Source organism: Loxodonta africana, chromosome 2 (genome assembly GCF_030014295.1).
Source record: "Loxodonta africana isolate mLoxAfr1 chromosome 2, mLoxAfr1.hap2, whole genome shotgun sequence".
Taxonomy (NCBI): domain Eukaryota; kingdom Metazoa; phylum Chordata; class Mammalia; order Proboscidea; family Elephantidae; genus Loxodonta; species Loxodonta africana.
In genome coordinates, this window is record NC_087343.1 from 130,677,743 (window position 1) to 130,700,039 (window position 22,297).

The 22,297-nt window shown below is 41.2% G+C and overlaps 1 protein-coding gene across 8 annotated transcripts in view; it reads left to right on the top strand.

Annotated features, from left to right (window-relative positions):
- MARCHF3 (membrane associated ring-CH-type finger 3) overlaps window positions 1–10,555 on the top strand; it is a 186,967-nt gene extending 176,412 nt beyond the window's left edge. For 5 of the 8 annotated variants that reach the window (XM_064275657.1, XM_064275645.1, XM_023548619.2 and 2 more), the window contains one exon: window positions 2,035–10,545. In XM_064275657.1, the coding sequence (XP_064131727.1) occupies window positions 2,035–2,193 (159 nt within the window). In that variant the 3' untranslated portion in view covers window positions 2,194–10,545. Of the gene's footprint in view, window positions 1–2,034 lie in introns of all 8 variants that reach the window. The other 3 variants (XM_023548639.2, XM_023548614.2, XM_003404465.4) reach the window with 3 other exon arrangements.
- Window positions 10,556–22,297: the final 11,742 nt, after the last annotated feature.

The following is a 22,297-nucleotide window of genomic DNA, read 5'->3' on the forward strand; positions in this document are numbered from 1 at the left end:
AAGAGAATCAAGTTAAAACAAACAAACAAAACTCACTTTGGCATGTTTGAGGCCTTTTAGAAAACACATCTGTGTGAGTTTGAAAGCTTATATTTTCATACCCAAATCTCTCTGGTGCTCAGCCTGTGGCATCTGCTTTGTCTGCTTTGTAGCCTCGGAAATTTGAGCGAGTGGGCTTGAGTTTCGTGATCTTGCCATGAGACTGACAGGCCCTTCTGATCAAGGGTCTATGTTCTCCTCCATCTCCAGAAACACTGGAGAAATACACCACCCTGAGCTCATGGGCAGCTGCCTTCCCAGCACTTACCTGGTCATCTCAATGCATGCAGATGGAACCTACTCCCGTTTTTAAAGGCCATTTTCTTCAGCTTCAAAAATACAGACTCTGATTGCCTGAGAAGTGCATCAACCCCTTATGTCAGCCTTCTCCAAAACCAACCACAGATTTAAGTTTCTCAGTCCAGTATATTTACATGCGAAGCAAACACTTCCGGGGTATAGTTATATCACAACTGGCTATGGGATTCAGTGCTCATACGATCGCGTATTCTATAAGGGAGGCTTAAGTTTAAAGCAGTGTTGCATCCTGAAAGGGTAGAACATTTATTCATTCAGCAAACTCTATTGAACAACTTACTAGGTGCCAGGCACTGTGGTCGGTGCTGGGAAACAAAGGTGAATACAACACAGGCCCTGCTCTCAAGAAGCTTCTAGTGTAGGTGGAGAGAAACAAGTACACTGATGCACAGTGCACTCCAGGCCATGCTGAGACAGGCACAAGGTGCTGTGGACACTCGTGGAAGTGGTACCTATCCCAGTCTACGACTCAAGAAGAGCCTGTCAGGGGAGTTGGTGCCTGCATTATGTTCCTAGGACTGCTGTAACAAAGTGCCACAAACTGGGTGGCTTAAAACAACAGAAATGTCTTACAGTCTGGAAGCTACAGGTCCAAAATCAGCATATCAGCAGGGCTGTGCTCTCTCTGAACACTCTAGGGGAGGATCCTTCTTTGCCTCTTTTTAGCTTATGGTGGTTGCCAGCAATCTTTGGCATCCCTTGACTTGTAGACACATAACTCCAATCTCTGCCTCCATCTTCACATGTGTTCCATGCCTTTCTCCTAGCTTCCGGGGTTGTCAGCAATCTTTGGTGTCCCTTGTAGACGTACAATTCCAGTCTCCGCATCCATCTTCACATGGTGTTCTCCTCGGTGGGCCTTCTCATGGCCTTCTCATAAGGACTTCAGTCATTGGATTAGGGCCTGTCATAATCCAGTATGACCTCATCTTAACTAGACCACATCTACAAAGACCCTATTTCCAAATGAGGTTGCATTCACAGGTACTGGGGGTTAGGACTTAAACATATCTTTTGGGGGAACACAGTTCAGTTCACAGCAATGCCCAAGCTGAATCTTCTCACTGGAAGCCTTAGAATTCTGGAGCTAGAGGCAATTAGGGATCACCCATTGGGGCGACCAAGTGCAACTGTGCGACTTGTCCACAACACGAAAAAAGCCCATCTTTCATATTGTATTCACTGTGAATGGGGTCCTCTGAGTTGCGCAGGCGTGTATATGAATCCTCTCATTTTACAGCTGAATCTGGGGACCAGAAAGGCACACTGCCCAGGGTCACACAGCTGGGTGAGAGCTGGTGCTATATCTGCTCTGCCTGGCTCCGTCCAACCACCGTCCTCCTTTACAACTAAAGCTTTGAGGCCTGGAATACCACTACCTTGAAAATACATCCAACTTTAGAAAGAACCTCATCTTCCTGTTCATATCTTGACTTTACCCAGTTTGAAGAGAAAGGAAGTCACCCATGTGAGCCCTACCCCTGAGCATACTTGGGTGTTCTGTGGTTGGTGCCCCAATCTCCCAGCACTCAGCTCCTTATGAGAGCAATTTCACCTGGGGTTCTTGCCTGCTGCTGTGCTGCCTCCAGCTGTTTTAAATTACCTAGTTTATTTCTTGGATTGATGATCAACTTCTGCTTAACTGAAACCTTCACTTATTTTTCCTTTCCCACCCAGGTGTCATTTAGGTACCATTGTCGATTGTACAACGAATGGCGTCGGACCAATCAGAGGGTGATTCTCCTCATTCCAAAGTCTGTCAACGTACCTTCTAACCAGCAGTCCTTGTTGGGCCTCCATTCAGTCAAGAGGAACTCAAAGGAGACAATTGTTTGATGCTTGCGTGGGTGGTTAGTTGACTAGTTTCCGGTCTGGAAGTTTCTGCACTGGGGCCATGAACTGAGCCACCCCTAATCCCTTCCTTAAGGCTGTGGGTCTGAGAACAGCCAGAGTTGTGTTAGCACGTTGCCCCAAGCAACAAACTCTGCCGGAAGAAAGCAAATGCTGTTTTACTTCAAATCATGGATGCTGCAATCATATGATATTTGCTAAGCTGCCAAACATGTTTATTTAGCAGATACTGTATGGAATTTTCTCAACACTTCTTTAACAAATGAGGAAGGTGGTCCTGCTAAGGATGAAATTCTTCCTTTTTTATTACTATTTCAAATATATATATATATTAAACTTAGACATAATCGAAATCAAAAAGCCAATGGAAAAACTGGTTTCTTGGTTTGGATGGGTTTTGTTTTGGCTAGTTGATTTGTTTCCTGGTTTGTACTGTATATTCTTTGGGGCAGTTTGATAACTTGAGTGGTCTTTTTCATCTCTCTCACATCTCTCCTCAAGGAGACAGCATACCGACTTCAGAACAAGTCAAATTGGAAGGATGTTTTGTACTAAACCTCATTTAATTATTACGTTTTTAAAGGGAAAAAAAAAAGGCATGGGAACTCTCCACACAGTGAGCTGTTTATTTAAATACCATTAAAGAGTAAAAAAAAAATTATGGTGAGAAGCACGCTCCTTTCCACTTGTTTAGTACTGACAGCTGATAGAAGCTATTTTCTAATAATAAGTATACAGTGTGTGAAAGACAAACCCCACTGATTGCAGCACTCTTGTTTTATCCTAAGACCTGCAAAGTTTCCCAAAGTAGCTTTGAAAACAAGAAAAAGAAAAAAGGTTGGTGTTCTTACTCCCATCTCGTGTGGTACATGTCTTAATTCTGCATTTGTAATGAACTGGAGGATCATTAGACATTTCTAGGAACTCTGGACCTGTTTTGCATATCAATTAGCATTCTCCTTGCTCTATTGAATTTCTAGCTTGACAGGTAGATGTGGCAAAAAAAAAAAGCCGGTCCTGGCAGCATGCTTTTAGTCGAAGACCCCTTCGTCTGGTTTTCAAAAAAAAAAGCCTCACACAGTGCCTCCCCCAACCATAAGCCAGTTCTGTTACACGCTGATACAGACATTTTCCAAGGGCTGCATGTTCCTTTTGTATCGATCGCTGCGTAAAGGTCTGATCAGGACCCTGCATCGTGCGCCCACTGAAGCCAGGGAGCTGGTGTGTCTTCCGAGCAAAGCCTTTTGCGTGGGTTGGCGCTCTGGCTCCCGGCTGTCTGCCCACCCACACACTCTGCAAGGAGTGGGCGGAGCACGGCTTCAGGGGGAATGCTTAAAATATGGATTTCTAGAACATGACCCACATTCTGAATATGATTCCAGCATTCTGCTTCTTGCTTCCCAAGTGGGAGAGCTGAAAGTGCAAAGGAGCGGGCAGCAAGGAGGGTAACGGTTTTCGTCTACAGGTTGATCATGCTGATGCAGGTGTCTGTTTTGTCAGCCGAGCCCTCCGTTCAGGGACCCGCCCCCCCTTCCGCGCTGCCTGGGGAGGGACACAGCTGTATGCTCTTAACTGCACAACTCAGATGTACTTTATGGCTTGTGACAATAGATTTCTTCCCTTCCGTGTTTTGCTTTGACACTTCAATTCCAGTAATATACATCTCAGCCCTTCTGTTTACTCGACCCTGATCACCCCTCTGGGCTGTCATTAGCTGCGCCACCATCAACCGATTCTTAATTGACCTTTTTAAAATGCTGGACACCACTGGCTGCGTGCAGCTGTCACACATTAAATTTCCGGAGTAAAGAGTCCAACTTGGTAACTGGTGAACTACAGTCCTGTAATATCCTCGAGAGATGACAACCACCCAGCCTTGGTCTCTGGGCTGTCAGGTTAACCAGTGACGCCTCTAAACTGGACCAGCACCAATATTCAGGAGAGGACCATACCCTTTCTCTTCTCTGCTTTCATGAATCCATAAATTAAGGGAGACAAGGGGTGCCAGGATCATTTCCTGTGGAGGGTTAGCTGGAGCGGATCTCTGCTTTCTTTTAATGACAATATCAGAGACAGGCAAGTCCCAGGCAGGTAGTCCTGTGCTGGGAAAAGTTGGCATTTTAGTACTGTGCCATGCCTCTTTCCCCCACATTTGCATCCACACTCTGGGAAATAAAGCAGAATCCTAGATACAAGGAGTAGGTTGTATGCAGGGTGGTGGGCAGGACGTTCCTGTAGCTCGGAAGAGCATCGGTGCCTCCCTAACCAACCACCATCTTGGGACCTCCTTGTGAGAGACTCTGGTCTCCATCATCACCAGCGGCCATCTGGGATTCTGAAAATTCTTGGAGGATACTCCTCCCCTCTTGGTCTTTTAACCCTGAGGCTGTTAAAGGTAGGAGAGATTAGGGGCTACAGCGTATGCACAAGGGTACCCAGTCTCGAGGACAAGAAGACAGGTGGAGGCTGCGATCCAGCCTCTGCTCCAGTCACCAGGCCACGATCCATTGAAAGAAGAAGGGGAGTATCTGCTTCTTGCTAATTGGCGCAAAGGTGCCCTATAGTTTAGGAGCGGCCATGCTAACTTTGTACCCTTTCTTAGCCTTTCGCTTTGTGAAGATCAAGAACGAAGCAGAGGGAAGGATGGAGGAGCGGGGCGGGTAAGGGATCCCAGGGGCTTACTGCTTGCCTTCCCCACAGTCCTCTCTCATCCATGCTCCTTGCAGGGACCCTATCCTAGCCACTGTTCTTAAGGATGTTATGTGGTGACAAATGTGTGTCACCATGAAGCCAGAGGGAAAATTAACAACTAGAGTCCAGTGTGCCTTTGCCTGTCCTCTGTGTGTGTGTGTATATGTGCGCGCGCGTATTCTCATTTGGAGTAAGGACAGAGAACACAGAAAGCATTCACAGAAATTCTACAACTCCTCAGAGACTGAGCAGAAGCCCAGATAAGCTGTAAAATCTGATTAAGAAAAAATAAATGGCGTAATTTGGAAGTTACTTGTCTTTCATTGTCCTGGTCTTCCTTTCCCTGCACTGAGTGCCTGGGCCTGCTGTGGATTATCACTTTCAGCTGGGCTGTAGCTACAGCCCTTTCATTTTCAGTTAAAGTAACTCATCTGGATGTGTGGAGAAGCCAAAGGAGAAAATGGAAGTGAAACAGCAGCCCAGCTGACCCAGCTTGAGCTTCCGTCTCTGCCTGGGGCCTCTTTGTTCCCCTTTTGGCACTGCCCTCTGGTAGAGGCTCCAAGTCTTATGTCTTGGACTTCCTCACACTCCACACAGCACAGACACTTGGTCTTCAGCCTCCCAGCACCAGGGAATGCCCTAAAGCCAAAAGAACCTGAAAAGGAAAGACCTGGGAAATGGAATCGGTAACTGCTTTCTTTCCACCTTAATTCAGAGTGTTCCTAGAAGTTGCCTGAAGATCGCAGTGCTAGTGCTAGATGTGAAATGTAGAGTTGTGATTCTGAAGCCTTACAGGGGATGAGAGGTAGGCCAGCGAGTGGAGATAGGTCCAGAATTACTTTAGGGTGAGAAGAGGGGGACCATAATGGACCTGGCTTGATGCCGACCTTCCTGGCTATGCACACAGACAGAGTTGACTTCATGAATCCTGGTGCTGGCTGAGCCTGGGGTCATGAGAACTTGGCTCTTGGGGTAGTGATGCCTGGGCAACTGCAAACTCTCTCCAAAATGTGTCAGTTCTGCAGAAATAACACGGGCTGTTATGTTCTTTGGCCCACCTTTTTTGGCTTCACAAAAGTCTCAGTGTCTAGGAGTTGGCATTGGGACCTACTGCCTTTCCCTCACTGTTGTAGTTGTTCTGGGAGTGATTTGGCTCTTTTTTACGCTACCCAATGAGATAAAATGGGAGGAGAACCAGCTATGGAGTCAGAGTACCTGGGTTTGAACCCTCGCCTCTGTAGTGCAACAGCTGCAGATTATGGACAATCCTGCCCCATTCCCATGATCCGTTGTAAAACATGGGGTTTTCATTGGCTGATTTGCAGAAGTAGATCACCAGGCCTTTCTTCCTAGCCTGTCTCAGTCTGAGAGCTCTGCTGAAACCTGTTCAGCATCATAGCAACACGCAGGCTTCTGTTGACAGACAGGTGGTGGCTGCATATAGGTGCATTGGCTAGGAGTTGAACCCAGGCCTCCCGCATGAAAGGCAAGAACTCCACCACTGAACTACCAATGCTGCTTTTTCTTTGTAAACCGGGGGTAATACCTACCTCAGACAGTCCTTATAAGATTTGAACAAGACAGAGTAAGTTAAGGGCTTAGTTCTCAGCAGTTCATGAATGACTTCACTGTTTCTAAGGTCTGGGTTATTTTGCCCTAGCCCGAATTTTGACAAGTGATTTTGGTAAAAGATATGAAGAAACGAATTGCTTCAAATTCTTTTTTAAAAGAAGAGAAAGTAAATTTAAATAATCAACAAATATTTATTGAGCATTCTGCCTGGGAGTAAAAAAGACTGTGAATGATTCTTCTGGAGGTTGAAAGTACTGACTTGGTCGAAATATTTGAATTCTGTCTAGATTTCAATTATCCTTCCATTTCCCAATAGCAGCGCTAGTCACTAATTGAGAATTTACTGCAGATGAAACATTTGCTAATTCTGGATCTAGAGCTGCGGAGGAAAACAAATACAGTCTATCAGTTGTCTGTGTTCCCAGAAATGAGGGGACTCATGAGTCACTGAGCTCATACATCTAGCACTTTCGTGGAGGCTTTACATTCTGTGCACAAAGACAACACAGTCAAAAGGGAGAGGCAGCTCGGGGGCCCTGCTTCCTTTTGGGACATACCCTTCACCTCTGGGACAGAGTGTCCCCGTCAAGGAAATGAATATATGGACCCTATCCAAAAAAAGAAAAAAACAAGCCCTTTGCTATGGAGTTGATTCTAACTCAGGGTGACCCTTTCTGTTACAGAGTAGAACTAAACTGCATGGGGTTTTCTTGGCTGTAATCTTTATGGAAGCAGATTGCCAGGTCTTTCTTTCACAGCACTTCTGGGTAGGTTCCAACTGCCAACCTTTTGGTTAGCTGCCAAATACAAACCATTTACTCCACCCAAGGACCTTCCATGGACCCTGTCAGAGGCTTTATTTTATATTGTGGACATCAGGTGCAAAGAATTCAGTTAATCATATTCCTTGTTCTGTGATACAGTTTCTGTCTCTATCAGTCCGTCTAGGTCTGAATAGACAGATTCAGCGAATTTGTACATAATGCCAGGCACTTCCTATGAGCCATGCACCACTCAGCACTTTGAAAATACCTCATTTAATCCTCATAACAACCTTATAAGGTGTATATCATTATTAAGCTCATTGTTTCAATTATCTGTTGCTGCATGACAAATCACCTCAAAACTAAGTGGTCTAAAGCAACCATTTTATTGTATCTCACTGGGTTAAGTAGGCAGTGCCTCTTCTGGTCGCACTTGGGCGTCTCACGTTATTGCGGTCAGATGGCACAGGTGCTCCTCCATGGGGCCTGTCTCTCTGCATGGCATCCCAGCTTCCAGGGCCTTGCTTTGTCCACTGATCCAAGAGGGAAGAAGCTTCTGGTCTGCTTAGTGACTCTGTTTGGAAGATGGGGCATGTCACCTGCATTCTATTGGTCAAATAATCACAGGCCCCACCTTTTGATATAGGGAGTAGAGGAATTATTTGGAGCCATCTTTGGAGATTAGCTCCCAGATCCTTTTTACCGATGGGGAAACTTAACCAGAGAGGTTAAGCTACTCACCCAATGTAACAAAGCTAGTAAGGGGCAAAGCTGGGATTCAAACCCAGCAATCAGGCCCTGGAGTTCATGCTTTTAATCACTGAGCTATGCTGCCTGTCTGCTTCTTGTTTTATAATATTTTTCCCTTCATCCCTAATCCCCACTCACCTCTCCTTCCTCTGTTGGTGCCCACTCTAATAGGTTTTCTTATACTGAGTAGGTATGGATCTTTGCAAAACACGTTTTCTGAATATATGTCTTAATTTATATAAAAGGTATTATATTTTTATTAGGTATTACTATAAACCTCATTAATTTTTCTGTTTTTACTTAACACTATTTTTAAGACTTCTCCATGCTGTTGCATGTGTATCTAGTTCATTGCTTCCAGTGCCTGTGTGGGATTCAATTTTAATTTTCCACTCCCTAAACCTTCAACTTTGATCCCACTAACAATGCTGTGATAGACATCCTCTTTATGTGACTCCTTAGGAGGGGTTGGAGAGTTTCTCTGGATCAGTATCCATCAATGAGAATGCTGGGTTATCGGATATAGACATTTCATTATTTTCGTATTGTTCTCTAAACAACCAAAAAAACCCAAACCCACTGCGGTCGAGTCGATTACCAACTCACAGCGACCCAATAGGACAGAGTAGAACTGCCCCTATAGAGTTTCCAAGGAGCGCCTGGTGGATTCCAAGCACCGACCTTTTGGTTAGCAGCCGTCGCCCTTAACCACTACGCCACCAGGTTTCCATTAGAAGGCCTATATGTACTACTTTAGACACCCACCGATAGTAGTTGACTTTTTCCAGTTCTCTGCATTCTTTCCAACATCAAAAAAAAAAAAAAAACCCGAGCCAGTTGCCATGGTATTGGTTCTGACTTGTGGCAGTGCCACATGTGTAAGTAGAAATATGTTCCATGGTGTTTTCAATGGCTCATTTTTTGCAAGTAGATCACCAGGCCTTTATTCTGAGGCACCTCTGGGTGGACTAGAACCTTCAATGTTTCAGTTAGCAACTGAGCACATTACTATCTGCACCACCAGGGAACTCCTTTCCAACACTCACTGTTATTTAGTTGCTCATTTTAGCAAATCTGATGGTATAAACCTGTGTCTTTTTGCTTGTATCTGCTCAAATTTACATTTTGCTAATTCTAGTGGGGCTGAGCATTTTTAAAACACTTCTTAGCAGTGTAGATTTCCCTTTCCCATTTTCATATTGGGATCTGTATCTTTTCCTTTTTAGTTTCCCTAGTTGGTTTGATGCACTGCAAAATCTGTCATTTGTTCAACTCTTTCTTAACTTTGTGTGTGGTGTGTTTTGTTGAACCGTAATCCTTAATTTTGACAGTCAAATCTGGTTCCATGTGGTTTGTACTATGGGAGGTCTTACTTAAATTTAGGAAGTCCTTTCTCATTCCAAGATTATAAATTATTCCCCCACATTTTCTTCTTTTAGCTTTATAGATTGACCTTTCACTTCTAGGCCTTTAAACTGTCTGGAGTTCATCTCTGTATATGGCATAAGGTAAGGGATCCAACTTTCTCTCCTTGTTGCAGGCATTTTTCCCATCACTACCTACTAAATAATCTCCCTTTCCTCATGCATTTGTGGTATCACCTGTATCACATATCCAAACCAAAAACCGTTGCCATCAAGTTGATTCCAACTCCTAGTGACCATATAGGACAGAGAACTGCCCCATAGGGTTTCCAAGGCTATAAACCGTACAGAAGCAGACTGACACATTTTTCTCCCATGGAGTGGCTGATGGGTTCAAACTGGCAAACTTTCAGTTCTCAGTCGAGCACTTAACCACTGCACCACCAGGGCTCCTTATCACATAGCCATTTCCATGTAAACTTGGGTCTGTTTCTGAGTAGTCAATTTATGGGTTTAGTTTATTCCTGCATTCCCTCACTGTTTTTCTTAACATGGCCTTGTAGTTTGTCTCAATATCTAGTGGTATGAATGCCTTCCCAGTTCCCTGCCTACTTTGCTCTTTTTTCAAAATTGACATAGTTATTTGTGGACAGACTTTTTAATATTCTGTGTAACTTTTAAAAGTTCCGTTAAGCCATTTATAAGGTCCTGATGGGATTTTTATTTCAATTGTAGTGAATATATAAATTATTTTCATATGAAGTGACATCTTACAATTTTAAACAACCCCACATGATGGTCAGAGTGTATCACTATTTATTTAGGTGTTCTTTTGTGTCCTTCAATAGAGTTTTAATCTTTATCAATAAAATTCATGTGCTTTGTTTAATTCCCAAATAATTTGTAGCTGTTGTTGTTATTGTGGTCCTTGGTGGCACAAACGATTTGCCCTTAACTGCTAGTCTAAAGATTGCCAGTTCAAACCCATCCATCTGTACAAGGGAAAGGCCTAGCAATCTGTTTCCATAAATATTACAGCCAAGTGAAAGAAGGGACATTACAGCTGACCGGATAGGAATAAAAAGAACCATAACAGGATATTATGAACAACTGTACAGCAACAAACTGGATAACATAGATAAAATGGACAAATTTTTAGATGCACACGACCTACCCAAACTGACTCAAGAGGAAACAAAGTGTCAACAGATTCACAAAAAGTGAAGAGATTGAATCAGTGATCAAAAATCTCCCAACCCACCCCACCCCCACACAAAAAAAGAAAAAGTTCTGGACCAGATGGCTTCACTGGGGAGTTCTACCAAACATTTAACAAAGAACTGACATCAATATTTTCAAACTTTTCCAAAAGATGAAGAAGGACAGAATACTCCTTAATTCATTCTATGAAGCAAATATAACCCTGATCCCAAACCAAAGACACCACAAGAAAAGAAAACTGCAAGCCAATATCTCTTATGAATATAGATGGAAAAATCCTCAGCAAAATAACTAGCAAACAGGATCCAATAGCATATTAAAAGAGTCATACACCATGACCAAGTGAGATTTATTCCAGGAATGCAGAGATGGTTCAACTTTAGAAAATCAATCAACATAATACACCACATCAATAAAACAAAGGAAAAGAACCACATAATTGTCTCTATGGATGTAGAAAAAGCATTTGATAAAATCCAACACCTTTCTTGATGGAAACCCTAAAGAAGATTGAAATAGAAGGGAAATTCCTCAGTATGACTCAGGGCAACATTATACTTAATGGGTAAAGACTGAGAGCTTTCCCTTTGAAAACAGGAACACGACAAGGGGCCCACTCTGACCACTTCTATTCAATATTGTGTTAGAAGTCCTAGCCAGAGAGATAAGGTAAGAAAAAGAAATAAAAGTTATCTTATACAAGACAAGGTCATGGAAGCTCCATAGACACATCCAAACTCCCCGAGGGACCAAATTGCTGGGTTGAGGGCTGTGGAGACCATGGTCTCAGGGAACATCTAGCTCAATCGGCATAACATGGTTCAAGAAGAAAATGTTCTACATTCTACTTTGGTGAGTAGTGTCCGGGGTCTTAAAAGTCTGTGAGTGGCCATCTAAGATACTCCACTGGTCTCACCTCTTTGGGAGCAAGGAAGAATGAAGAAAACTAAACATATAAGGGAAAGCTTAGTGCAAAGTACTAATGGACCACATCTACCACAGCCTCCACCAGACTGAGTTCAGTACAGTTACCACCGCTAACTGCTCTGACAGAGATCACAATAGAGGGTCCCAGACAGAGCTGGAGAAAAATGTAGAACAAAAATTTTAACTCACAAAAAAAGACCAGACTTACTGGCCTGACAGAGACTGGAGAAACCCAAGAGTATGGCCCCCAGACACCATTTTAGCTCAGTAATGAAGTCACTCCCAAAGTCCACCCTTCAGCCAAAGATTAGGCCCATAAAACAAATGAGACTGAAGGGGCACATCAGCCAAGGGGGCAAGGACGAGAAAGCAGGAGGGAAAGCTGGTAATAGGGAGCCCAAGGTCAGGAAGGGAGAGTGCTGACATGTCATGGGGTTGTTGACCAATGTCATAAAACAGTATGTGTGCGAACTATTTAATGAGAAACCAGTTTGTTCTCTAAACCTTCTTCTAAAGTACAGTAAAAAAATTAAATTACAAAAAGAAATAAAAGTTATCCATGTTGGGAAAAAAGAAGTAAAATTATTTCTGTTCATGGATGATATGATCCTATATATAGAAAGTCCCAAAAAGAGACTGCAAGAAAACTTCTAGAGCTAATAGAGAAATTTAGCAAAGTCGTAGGGTACAAGGTCAACGAACAAAAATCAGTCGGGTTTCGATACACCAGCAACGAGAAATCTGAAAAGGAAATTAGAAAAATAATTCCGTTTACAATAGCATCTAGAGAAAAAAACACCTAGGAATAAATCTAACCAGGGCTGTGAAGGACTTCTACAATTGCAATTATAAAACATTACTGGGAGAGATTAAAGAAGATTTAAATAAATGGAAAGGTGTTCCATGTTCGTGGATCTGAAGACTTAATATTGTTAAGATGTCAGTACTACGCAAAGTGACCTATAGATTCAATGCAATCTCAATCAAAATTCCAACAGCCTTCTTTACAGAAATGGAAAAACCAATCCTCAACTTTATATGGAATACTAAGAGGTCCCAGATAGCTAAAGCAATGCTGAAAGAGAAGAACAAAGTAGGACTCACACATCTTGATTTTAAAATATACTGCTACATGTCGCAACTGACTCAACAGCACTGAGTTTTTACAATAATCAAAACAGCCTGGTTCTGGTATAACAATGGATACAGAGACCAATGGAAAAATATTAAGAGACCAGAAATAAACCCACACATCAGCAATGGTCAGCTGATTCTTGACAAAGTTACTAAGTTCATTTTATGGGAAAAGAAGAGTCACTTCAATAAATGGTGTTGGGAAAATTGGATTTCCACTGCAGAAAAATGAAACAGGATCCATGCCTCACAGCATACACAAAAACAACTTTAAAATGGATTAAGGACCTAAATGTGAAAACTAAAATCATAACATTCTTAGCAGAAAATGCAGGGGCAACGTTGTCAGGCCTAGCTTTTAACAATGCATTACCTAATGTAATAAGAAAAGTATAAACAGGAAAAACAAAATAGATAAATGAAAGCTCATAAAAACTAAAAACTTGTTTATCAAAAGACTTTATCAAAAATATGAAAAGAGAGGCGGAGCCAAGATGGCGGAATAGACAGATTCTTCCGGCAAGCCCTCTTTACAACAAAGACCTGAAAAAAACAAGTGAAACGAGTATATTTGTGACAAACTGGAAGCCCTGAGCTTCAAAGGCAAGCTTGGAAGATGAACTGAGTGGCAGGGGGAGGAAGAGACCGTTAAGAAACGGAGAGGAGTTACCAGACCTGAATCGCAGGGAGCCCTCAGGCACCATTCCCAGAGCAGCAGAAGTGGGCTGGTACTAGCGTTCAGCTGCAGTTTCCTCAGGGAGAAGCAGCCCAGCCACACAGCCTACTCAAACCTCTGGAACCTGAGGAGAACGATGCTTACGGCAAAAGCTAAGTACTTGGGTATATTTTAATGCGCCCCCCCCACCACCTGCAAACTGGCTTCTGCAGCTGAATTCCCTGGGCCTGAGATAGACACTGTTAAACACCTAGAGCCATCTTCCCAGCCTTGGGGAAGGAAAAACTTTGCATTTGGGGGAAAAGATAATTTGCTAGCTCCACTAATTGGGGGAGCCCAGGACAGAAGCAGCTCCTCTCCAGGCATAAACTGTCCATGGACTTTGAGCAACTTTCCCTTCTGCATGGACCTGTGTGGGCCTATTTCAGGAGGATAGGCCCTTGTTGGCAGACTCCAACCATTTCAGCTGTGAGGTGGAGAGGTGGGTGTTTGATGTTTGACATTGCTTTGCCTATTAAACAAGGTCCTCACCTACCCACATCAGGGACTTAAGAACTGGTAGCTCCACTCAGGTCACCCAGCCACACATGACACAGGTCCAAAGATAACTGATACCTCCCAGTGCTTACAACCAAAAACTTTGGGTACCCATGGTCTGTATGCAGAACCCATCCATCTGCATGCTCTAGGGAACAGGGATGCACTTTCCTCAGAAACACTTGGGGGTCAGTTCTCAGCCCCCTGCCTTGTTCAGAGCATGATCCCCTGCTGCAATCAGATACCGGTATATGTGCCAATTACCCCTACCCCTCTAAGACTGTAGGACAGAGCCTGTACCACACACTTGATGATCAGCTACCTGGACACCTGAGCTGAATTCGTAGAAGAAAACTAAATGGACTCCTAGACTGATGTACCTGATAACAGCTCTAGGCACCTGGGGACAGGATGTCAGAGCTCCAAAGGAGAACATAATCAAGCTAGCTCACTCAAGCAACCCATAGGGGCATACCAAAACAAAACAAAGCAAGAAGCTATGACACAGTAAGCAAGCATAAACTAATACAATAATTTATAGATGGCTCAGAGACAACAGTCAATATCAAGTCACATAAAGAAACAGACCATGATCACCTCAATAGGCTCTCGAAACAAAGAATCCAGGGATCTTCCAGATGAAAGTGCATTCCTGGAATTACCAGATGCAGAATACAAAAGTTTAATATACAGAACCCTTCAAGACATCAGGAAGAAAATGAGACAATATGCAGAACAAGCCAAGGAATGCACAGATAAAGCAATTGAAGAAATTATTCAGGAACATAATGAAAAGTTTAATAAGCTGGAAAAATCCATAGGCAGCAATCAGAAATTCAGAAGATTAACAACAAAATTACAGAAGTAGACAATAGAAAGTCAGAGGAGCAGAATTGTGCAAGTAGAAGCTACAATTTCTGAACTCAAAGATAAATCACTTGGCACTACTATATTTGAAGAAAAATCTGATAAAAGAATTTTAAAAAATGAAGAAAGCTTAAGAATCATGTGGGACTCTATCAAGAGAAATAACCTACGAGTGATTGGAGTACCAGAACAGGGAGGGATAACAGAAAATACAGAGAGAATTGTTGAAGATTTATTGGCAGAAAACTTCCCTGATATCGTGAAAGATGAGAAGATATCTATCCAAGATGCTCATCGAACTCCACATAAGGTAGATGTTAAAAGAAAGTCACCAAGACATATTATAATCAAAATTGCCAAAACCAAAGATAAAGAGAGAATTATAAGAGCAGCGAGGGATAAACGAAAAGTCACCTACAAAGGAGAGCCAATAAGAATCATCTGAGACTACTCGGCAGAAACCATGCAGACAAGAAGACAATGGGATGACATATTTAAAAAATTGAAGGAAAAAAATGCCTGCCAAGAATCATATATCCAGCAAAACTGTCTCCTAAATATGAAGGTGAAATTAAGACATTTCCAGATAAACACAAGTTTAGGGAATTTGTAAAAACCAAACCACGACAACAAGAAATACTAAAGGGAGTTCTTTGGTTAGAAAATCAATAAAATCAGGTATCAACCCGAGACTAGAACACTGGGCAGAGCAGCCAGAAGTCAACCCAGATAGGGAAATCAAAAAAAACAAAGCAAGATTATTTAAAAAAAAAAAAAAGTTCAAAACAGGGTAACGGTGATGTTATTATGTAAAAGAAGGAAACATTAGAATAATAAAGAGAGACTAAGAAATGTAATCATACACCTTCCCTATGGAGAGGAACATACAGCAATACAAAGAAATAAAAGTTAGGTTTAAATTTAGAAAAATAGGGGTAAATAATAAGGTAACCACAAAGTAGACAAACTATCCTACTCATCAAAATAAAATACAAGAAAGAAATAGAGACTCAGCAGAAACAAAATCAACAACAACAAATATGAGGAAAGGACAATATATGATCTACTCAGCACATAAAATTAAGTGGGAAAAAGAAACTGTCAACAACACACAGTCATCAAAATGATAGCACTACATTCATACCTATCCATAATTACTCTGAATGTAAATGGAATAAATGCACCAATAAAAACAGAGTGGCAGAATGGATTAAAAAAACAAGATCTGTCTATACGCTACCTACAAGAGACACACCTTAGACTTAGAGACACAAATAAACTAAAACTCAAAGGATGGAAAAAAATGTATCAAGCAAACAGCAATCAAAAAAGAGCAGGAGTGGCAATATTAATTTCTGACAAAATAGACTTTAAAGTTAAATCCATTAGAAAGGATAAGGAAGGACACTATATAATGATTAAAGGGACAATACACCAAGAAGATATAACCGTATTAAATATTTATGCACCCAATGACAGGGCTGCAAGATACATAGAACAAACTCTATCAGCATTGAAAAGTGAGATAGACAGCTCCACAATAATAGTAGGAGACTTCAACGCACCACTTTCAGTGAAAGACAGGATATCCAGAAAGAAGCTCAATAAAGACACAGAAGACCTAAATGCAACAATCAACCAACTTGACCTCATATACAGAACAGTTCACCCAACAGCAACCAAGTATACTTGCTTTTCTAGTGCACATGGAACATTCTCTAGAATAGACCACATATTAGGTCATAAAGCAAGCCTTAGCAGAATCCAAAACATGGAAATATTACAAAGCATCTTCTCTGACCATAAGGCCATAAAAGTGGAAATCAATAACAGGAAAAGCAGGGAAAAGAAATCAAACACTTGGAAACTGAACAACACCCTGCTCAAAAAAGACCGGATTATAGAAGACGTTAAGGATGGAATAAAGAAATTCAGAGAATCCAATGAGAATGAAAACACTTCCTATCAGAACCTTTGGGACACAGCAAAAGCAGTGCTCAGATGCTAATTTATATCAATAAATGCACACATCCAAAAAAGAAGAAAGGGCCAAAATCAAAGAATTATCCCTACAACTTGAACAAATAGAAAGAGAGCAACAAAAGAAACCCACAAGCACCAGAAGAAAACAAATAATAAAAATTAGAGCTGAAATAAATGAAATAGAAAACAGGAAAAAAACTGAAAGAATTAACAAGACCAAAAGCTGGTTTTTTGAAAAAATCAACAAAATTGATAAACCACTGGCCAAACTGACAAAAGAAAAACAGGAGAGGAAGCAAATAACCCGAATAAGAAATGAGATGGGCGATATTACAACAGACCCAACTGAAATAAAAAGAATCATAGCAGATTACTATAAAAAATTGTATTCTAACAAATTTGAAAACCTAGAAGAAATGGATGAATTCCTAGAAACACACTACCTACGTAAACTAACACAAACAGAGGTAGAACAACTAAATAGACCCATAACAAAGAAGAGATTGAAAAGGCAATCAAAAAGCTCCCAACAAAAAAAGGGCCCTGGTCTGGGAGGCTTCACTGCAGAGTTCTACCAAACTTTCAGAGAAGAGTTAACACCACTACTACTAAAGGTATTTCAGAGCATAGAAAAGGACAGAATACTGCAAAACTCATTCTATGAAACCACCATATCCCTGATACCAAAACCAGGTAAAGACACCACAAGAAAAGAAAATTATAGATCTATATCCCTCATGAACGTGATGCAAAAATCCTCAATGAAATTCTAGTCAATAGAATTCAACAACATCTCAAAAAAATAATTCACCATGACCAAGTGGGATTCATACCAGGTACGCAGGGATGGTTCAACATTAGAAAAACAATTAATGTAATCCCCCACATAAATAAAACAAAAGACAAGAATCACATGATTTTATCAGTGGATGCAGAAAAGGCATTTGACAAAGTTCAACACCCATTCATAATAAAAACTCTCAAAAAAATAAGAATAGAAGGAAAATCCCTCAACATAATAAAGGACATTTATACAAAGCCAACAGCCAATGTCACCTTAAATGGAGAGAGCCTGAAAGCATTCCCATTGAGATCGGGAACCAGACAAGTATGCCCTTTATCACCACTCTTATTCAACATTGTGTTGGAGGTCCTAGCCAGAGCAATTAGGCTAGATAAAGAAATAAAGGGCATCCAGATTGGAAAGGAAGAAGTAAAAGCATCTCTATTTGCAGACGACATAATCTTATACACAGATTCCCTAAGGAATCCTCCAGAAAACTACTGAAACTAATAGAAGAGTTCAGCAGAGTATCGGGATACAAGATAAACATACAAAAAGCAGTTGGATTCCTCTACACCAACAAAAAGAACATCGAAGGGGAAATCACCAAATCAATGCCATTTACAGTAGCCCCCAAGAAGATAAAATATTTAGGAATAAATCTTACCAGAGATGTAAAACACTTATACAAAGAGAAGTACAGTACACTTCTGCAAGAAACCAAAAGAGAATTACATAAGTGGAAAAACATACCTTGCTCATGGATAGAAGACTTAACATTATAAAAATATCTATTCTGCCAAAAGCGATCTATACATTTAATGCAATTCCGATCAAAATTCCAACGACATTCTTTAACGAGATGGAGAAACAAATCACCAACTTCATATGGAAGGAAAAGGAGCCCTGGATAAATAAGGCATTACTGAAAAAGACGAACAAAGGTGGAGGCCTTACTTTACCTGATTTTAAAACCTATTATACCGCCACAGTAGTCAAAACAACCTGGTGCTTGTACAGCAACAGATACATGGACCAATGGAACAGAATTGAGAATCCAGACATAAATCCATCCACATATGAGCAGTTGATATCTGACAAAGGCCCCAAAACAGTTAAATGAGGAAAAGACAGCCTTTTCAACAAATGGTGCTGGCATAACTGGATATCCATCTGCAAAAAAAATGAAACAAGACCCATACCTCACTCCATGCAAAAAAACTAATTCAAAATGGATCAAAGACCTAAATATAAAATCTAAAATGATAAAGATCATGGAAGAAAAACTAGGGACAACGTTAGGAGCCCTAATACATCACATAAACAGTATATAATACATTAAGAATGCAGAAGAAAAACTAGATAACTAGGAGCTCCTAAAAATCAAACACTTATGCTCATCCAAAGAATTCACCAAGAGAGTAAAAAGATTCCCTAAAGACTGGGAAAAAGTTTTTAGCTAGGACATTTCTGATCAGCACCTGATCTCTAAAATCTACATGTTACTGCAAAAACTCAACTACAAAAAAGACAAATAATGCAATTAAAAAATGGGCAAAAGATATGAATAGACACTTCACTAAAGAAGACATTCAGGTAGCTAACAGATATATGAGAAAATGTTCACCATCATTAGCCGTTAGAGAAATGCAGATCAAAACTACAATGAGAATTCATCTCACTCCAACAAGCCTGGCATTAATTCAAAAAACACAAAATAATAAATGTTGGAGAGGCTGTGGAGAGATTGGAACACTTTTACACTGCTGGTGGGAATGTCAAATGGTACAACCACTTTGGAAATCGATTTGCCGCTTCCTTAAAAAGCTAGAAATAGAACTACCATACAATGGAGCAATCCCACTCCTTGGAATATAAAAACCACGAACCCTTGGAATATATCCTAGAGAAATAAGAGCCTTTACATGAACAGATACATCCACACCCATGTTTATTGCAGCACTGTTTACAGTAGCAAAAAGATGTAAGCAACCAAGGTGCCCATCAACAGATGAATGGATAAATAAATTATGGTATATTCACACAATGGAATACTATGCATCGATAAAGAACAGGGAGGAATCTGTGAAAAATTTCATAACATGGAGGAACCTGGAAGGCATTATGCTGAGTGTAATTAATCAGTTGCAAAAGGACAAATATTGTATAAGACCACTATTATAAGAACTTGAGAAATAGTTTAAACTGAGAAGAAAACATTCTTTTGTGGTTACAAGAGGAGGGAAGGAGAAAGGGTGGGAGAGGGGTATTTGCTAATTAGATGGTAGATAAGAACTACTTTAGGTGAACAGAAAGACAACACAGAATACAGTGGATGTCAGCACAACTGGACTAAACCAGAAGCAAAGAAGTTTCCTGAATAAACAGAATGCTTCGAAGGCCAGTGTAGCAGGGGCAGGGGTTTGGGGACCATGATTTCAGGGGACGTCTAAGTCAATTGGCATAATAAAATCTATTAAGAAAACATTCTGCATCCCACTTTGAAGAGTGGCATCTGGGGTCTTAAACGCTAGCAAGCGGCCATCTAAGATGCATCAATTGGTCTCAACCCACCTGGATCAAAGGAGAATGAAGAACACCAAGGACACAAGGTCATTACAAGCCCAAGAGACAGAAAGGGCCACATAAACCAGAGACTACATCATCCTGAGACCAGAAGAACTAGATGGTGCCCGGCTACAACCGATGACTGACCTGACAGGGAACAAAACAGAGAACACCTGAGGGAGCAGTGGGATGCAGACCTCAAATTCTCATAAAATGACCAGACTTACTGGTCTGACTGATACTGGAAGGACCCCCAGGCCAGGGACCATTCCCGAAGCCAACTCTTCAGACATGGATTGGACTGGACAATGGGTTGGAAAGGGGTGCTGGTGAGGAGTGAGCTTCTTGGATCAGGTGGACACTTGAGAGTATGTTGGCATCTCCTGCCTGGAGGGTAGATGAGAGGGTAGAGGGGGTTAGAAGGTGGCGAAATGGACAGGAAAAGAGAGAGTGGAGGGAGAGAGCGGGCTGTCTCATTAGGGGGAGACTAATTGGTAGTATGTAGCATGATGTATATAAGTTTTTATGTGACAGACTGACTTGATTTGTAAACTTTCATTTAAAGCACAATAAAAATTATTAAAAAAAAAATGAAAAGACAAGCTACCAGCTGGGAGAATATCTTCAAAAACCACGTATCCAATAAGGATCTAATAACAAGTTATATGTAAACCTTCAACAACTTAAAGAGACAACCCCATCATAAAATGAGCAAAGGATTTGAATAGACAATTCACCAAAGAGGACATTCAAATGGCTGCGAAACACATGGAAAAGATGCTCAACATTTAACCGTCAGAGAGATGCAAATCAAAACCACGATGAGATACCATTTTCCCCCTACCAGGATGACAAAGATAAAAAAAAAAAACAGAAAATAACAAATGTCAGCAAGGATATGGGGAAATTGGAACCCTTACCCATTGCTGTTGGGTATGAAAAAGGGTACCTCCATTACGGAAAACATTGTGATGGCTCCTCAAAAAAATAAAAATAGAACTACTATAAAAAACTACTATATGACCTAGAAATTCCACTCCTAGGTATATACCCAAAAGACTTGAAAGCAGAGACTAAAACAGAGACTTGTACACCAATGTTCGTTGTGGCACTATTCACAATAGCCGAAAGGTGGAAACAACCTAAATGCCTATTAACAGACAAATGGGTATACAAAAATGTGGAACACACATGCAATGGAATACTATTCAGCCAGTAGGAAAAGTGAAGTTTTGATACATGCTACAATATGGATGGAACGGGACATTATGCTCAGTGAGATAAGTCAATCACAAAAGGACAAATATTGTTTGCCCTCATTTATATAAAAAGGCAAAGGCACTCGACTGTGTGGATCACGACAGATCATGGATAACATTGCGAAGAATGGGAATTCCAGAACACTTAATTGGGCTCATGAGGAACCTGTATGTAGATCAAGAGACAGTCCAAACAGAACAAGGGGATACTGTGTGGTTTAAAGTCAGGGAAGGCGTACGTCAGGGTTGTATCCTTTCACCACACTTATTCGAACTGTATGCTGAGCAAATAATCCAAGAAGCTGTACTGTATGAAGAAGAGTGTGGCATGAGGGTAGGAGGAAGACTCATTGACAACTGCATTATGCAGAGGACACAACCTTGCTTGCTGAAAGTGAAGAGGTCTTGAAGCACTTAAAGATGAAGATCAAAGACTACAGCTGTCAGTATGGATTACACCTCAACATTAAGAAAACAAAAATCCTCACAACTGGACCAATAAGCAACATCATGATAAACGGAGAACAGATTGAAGTTGTCAAGGATCACATTTTTCTTGGATCCATGATCAATAATGATGAAAGCGGCAGTCAAGAAATCAAACAACCCATTGCATTGGGCAAATCTGCTGCAAAAGACCTCTTTAAAGTGTTAAAAGGCAAAGATGTCACTCCAAGGACTAAGGTACACCTGACCCAAGCCATGGAGTTTTCATTCACCGGATATGTATGCAAAGCTGGACAATGAATAAAGAAGACCAAAGAAGAATTGATGCCTTTGAATTATGGTGCCGATGAAGAATATTGAATATACCATGGCCTGCCACAAGAATAAACAAAGCTGTCTTGGAAGAAGTACAACCAGAATGCTCCTTAGAAACAAGGATGGCAAGAATTCGTCTCACAGTCTTTGGACATGTTGTCAGGAGGGACCAGTCCCTAGAGAAGGACATCATGCCTGGTAAAGTAGAGGGTCAGCTAAAGAGAGGAAGA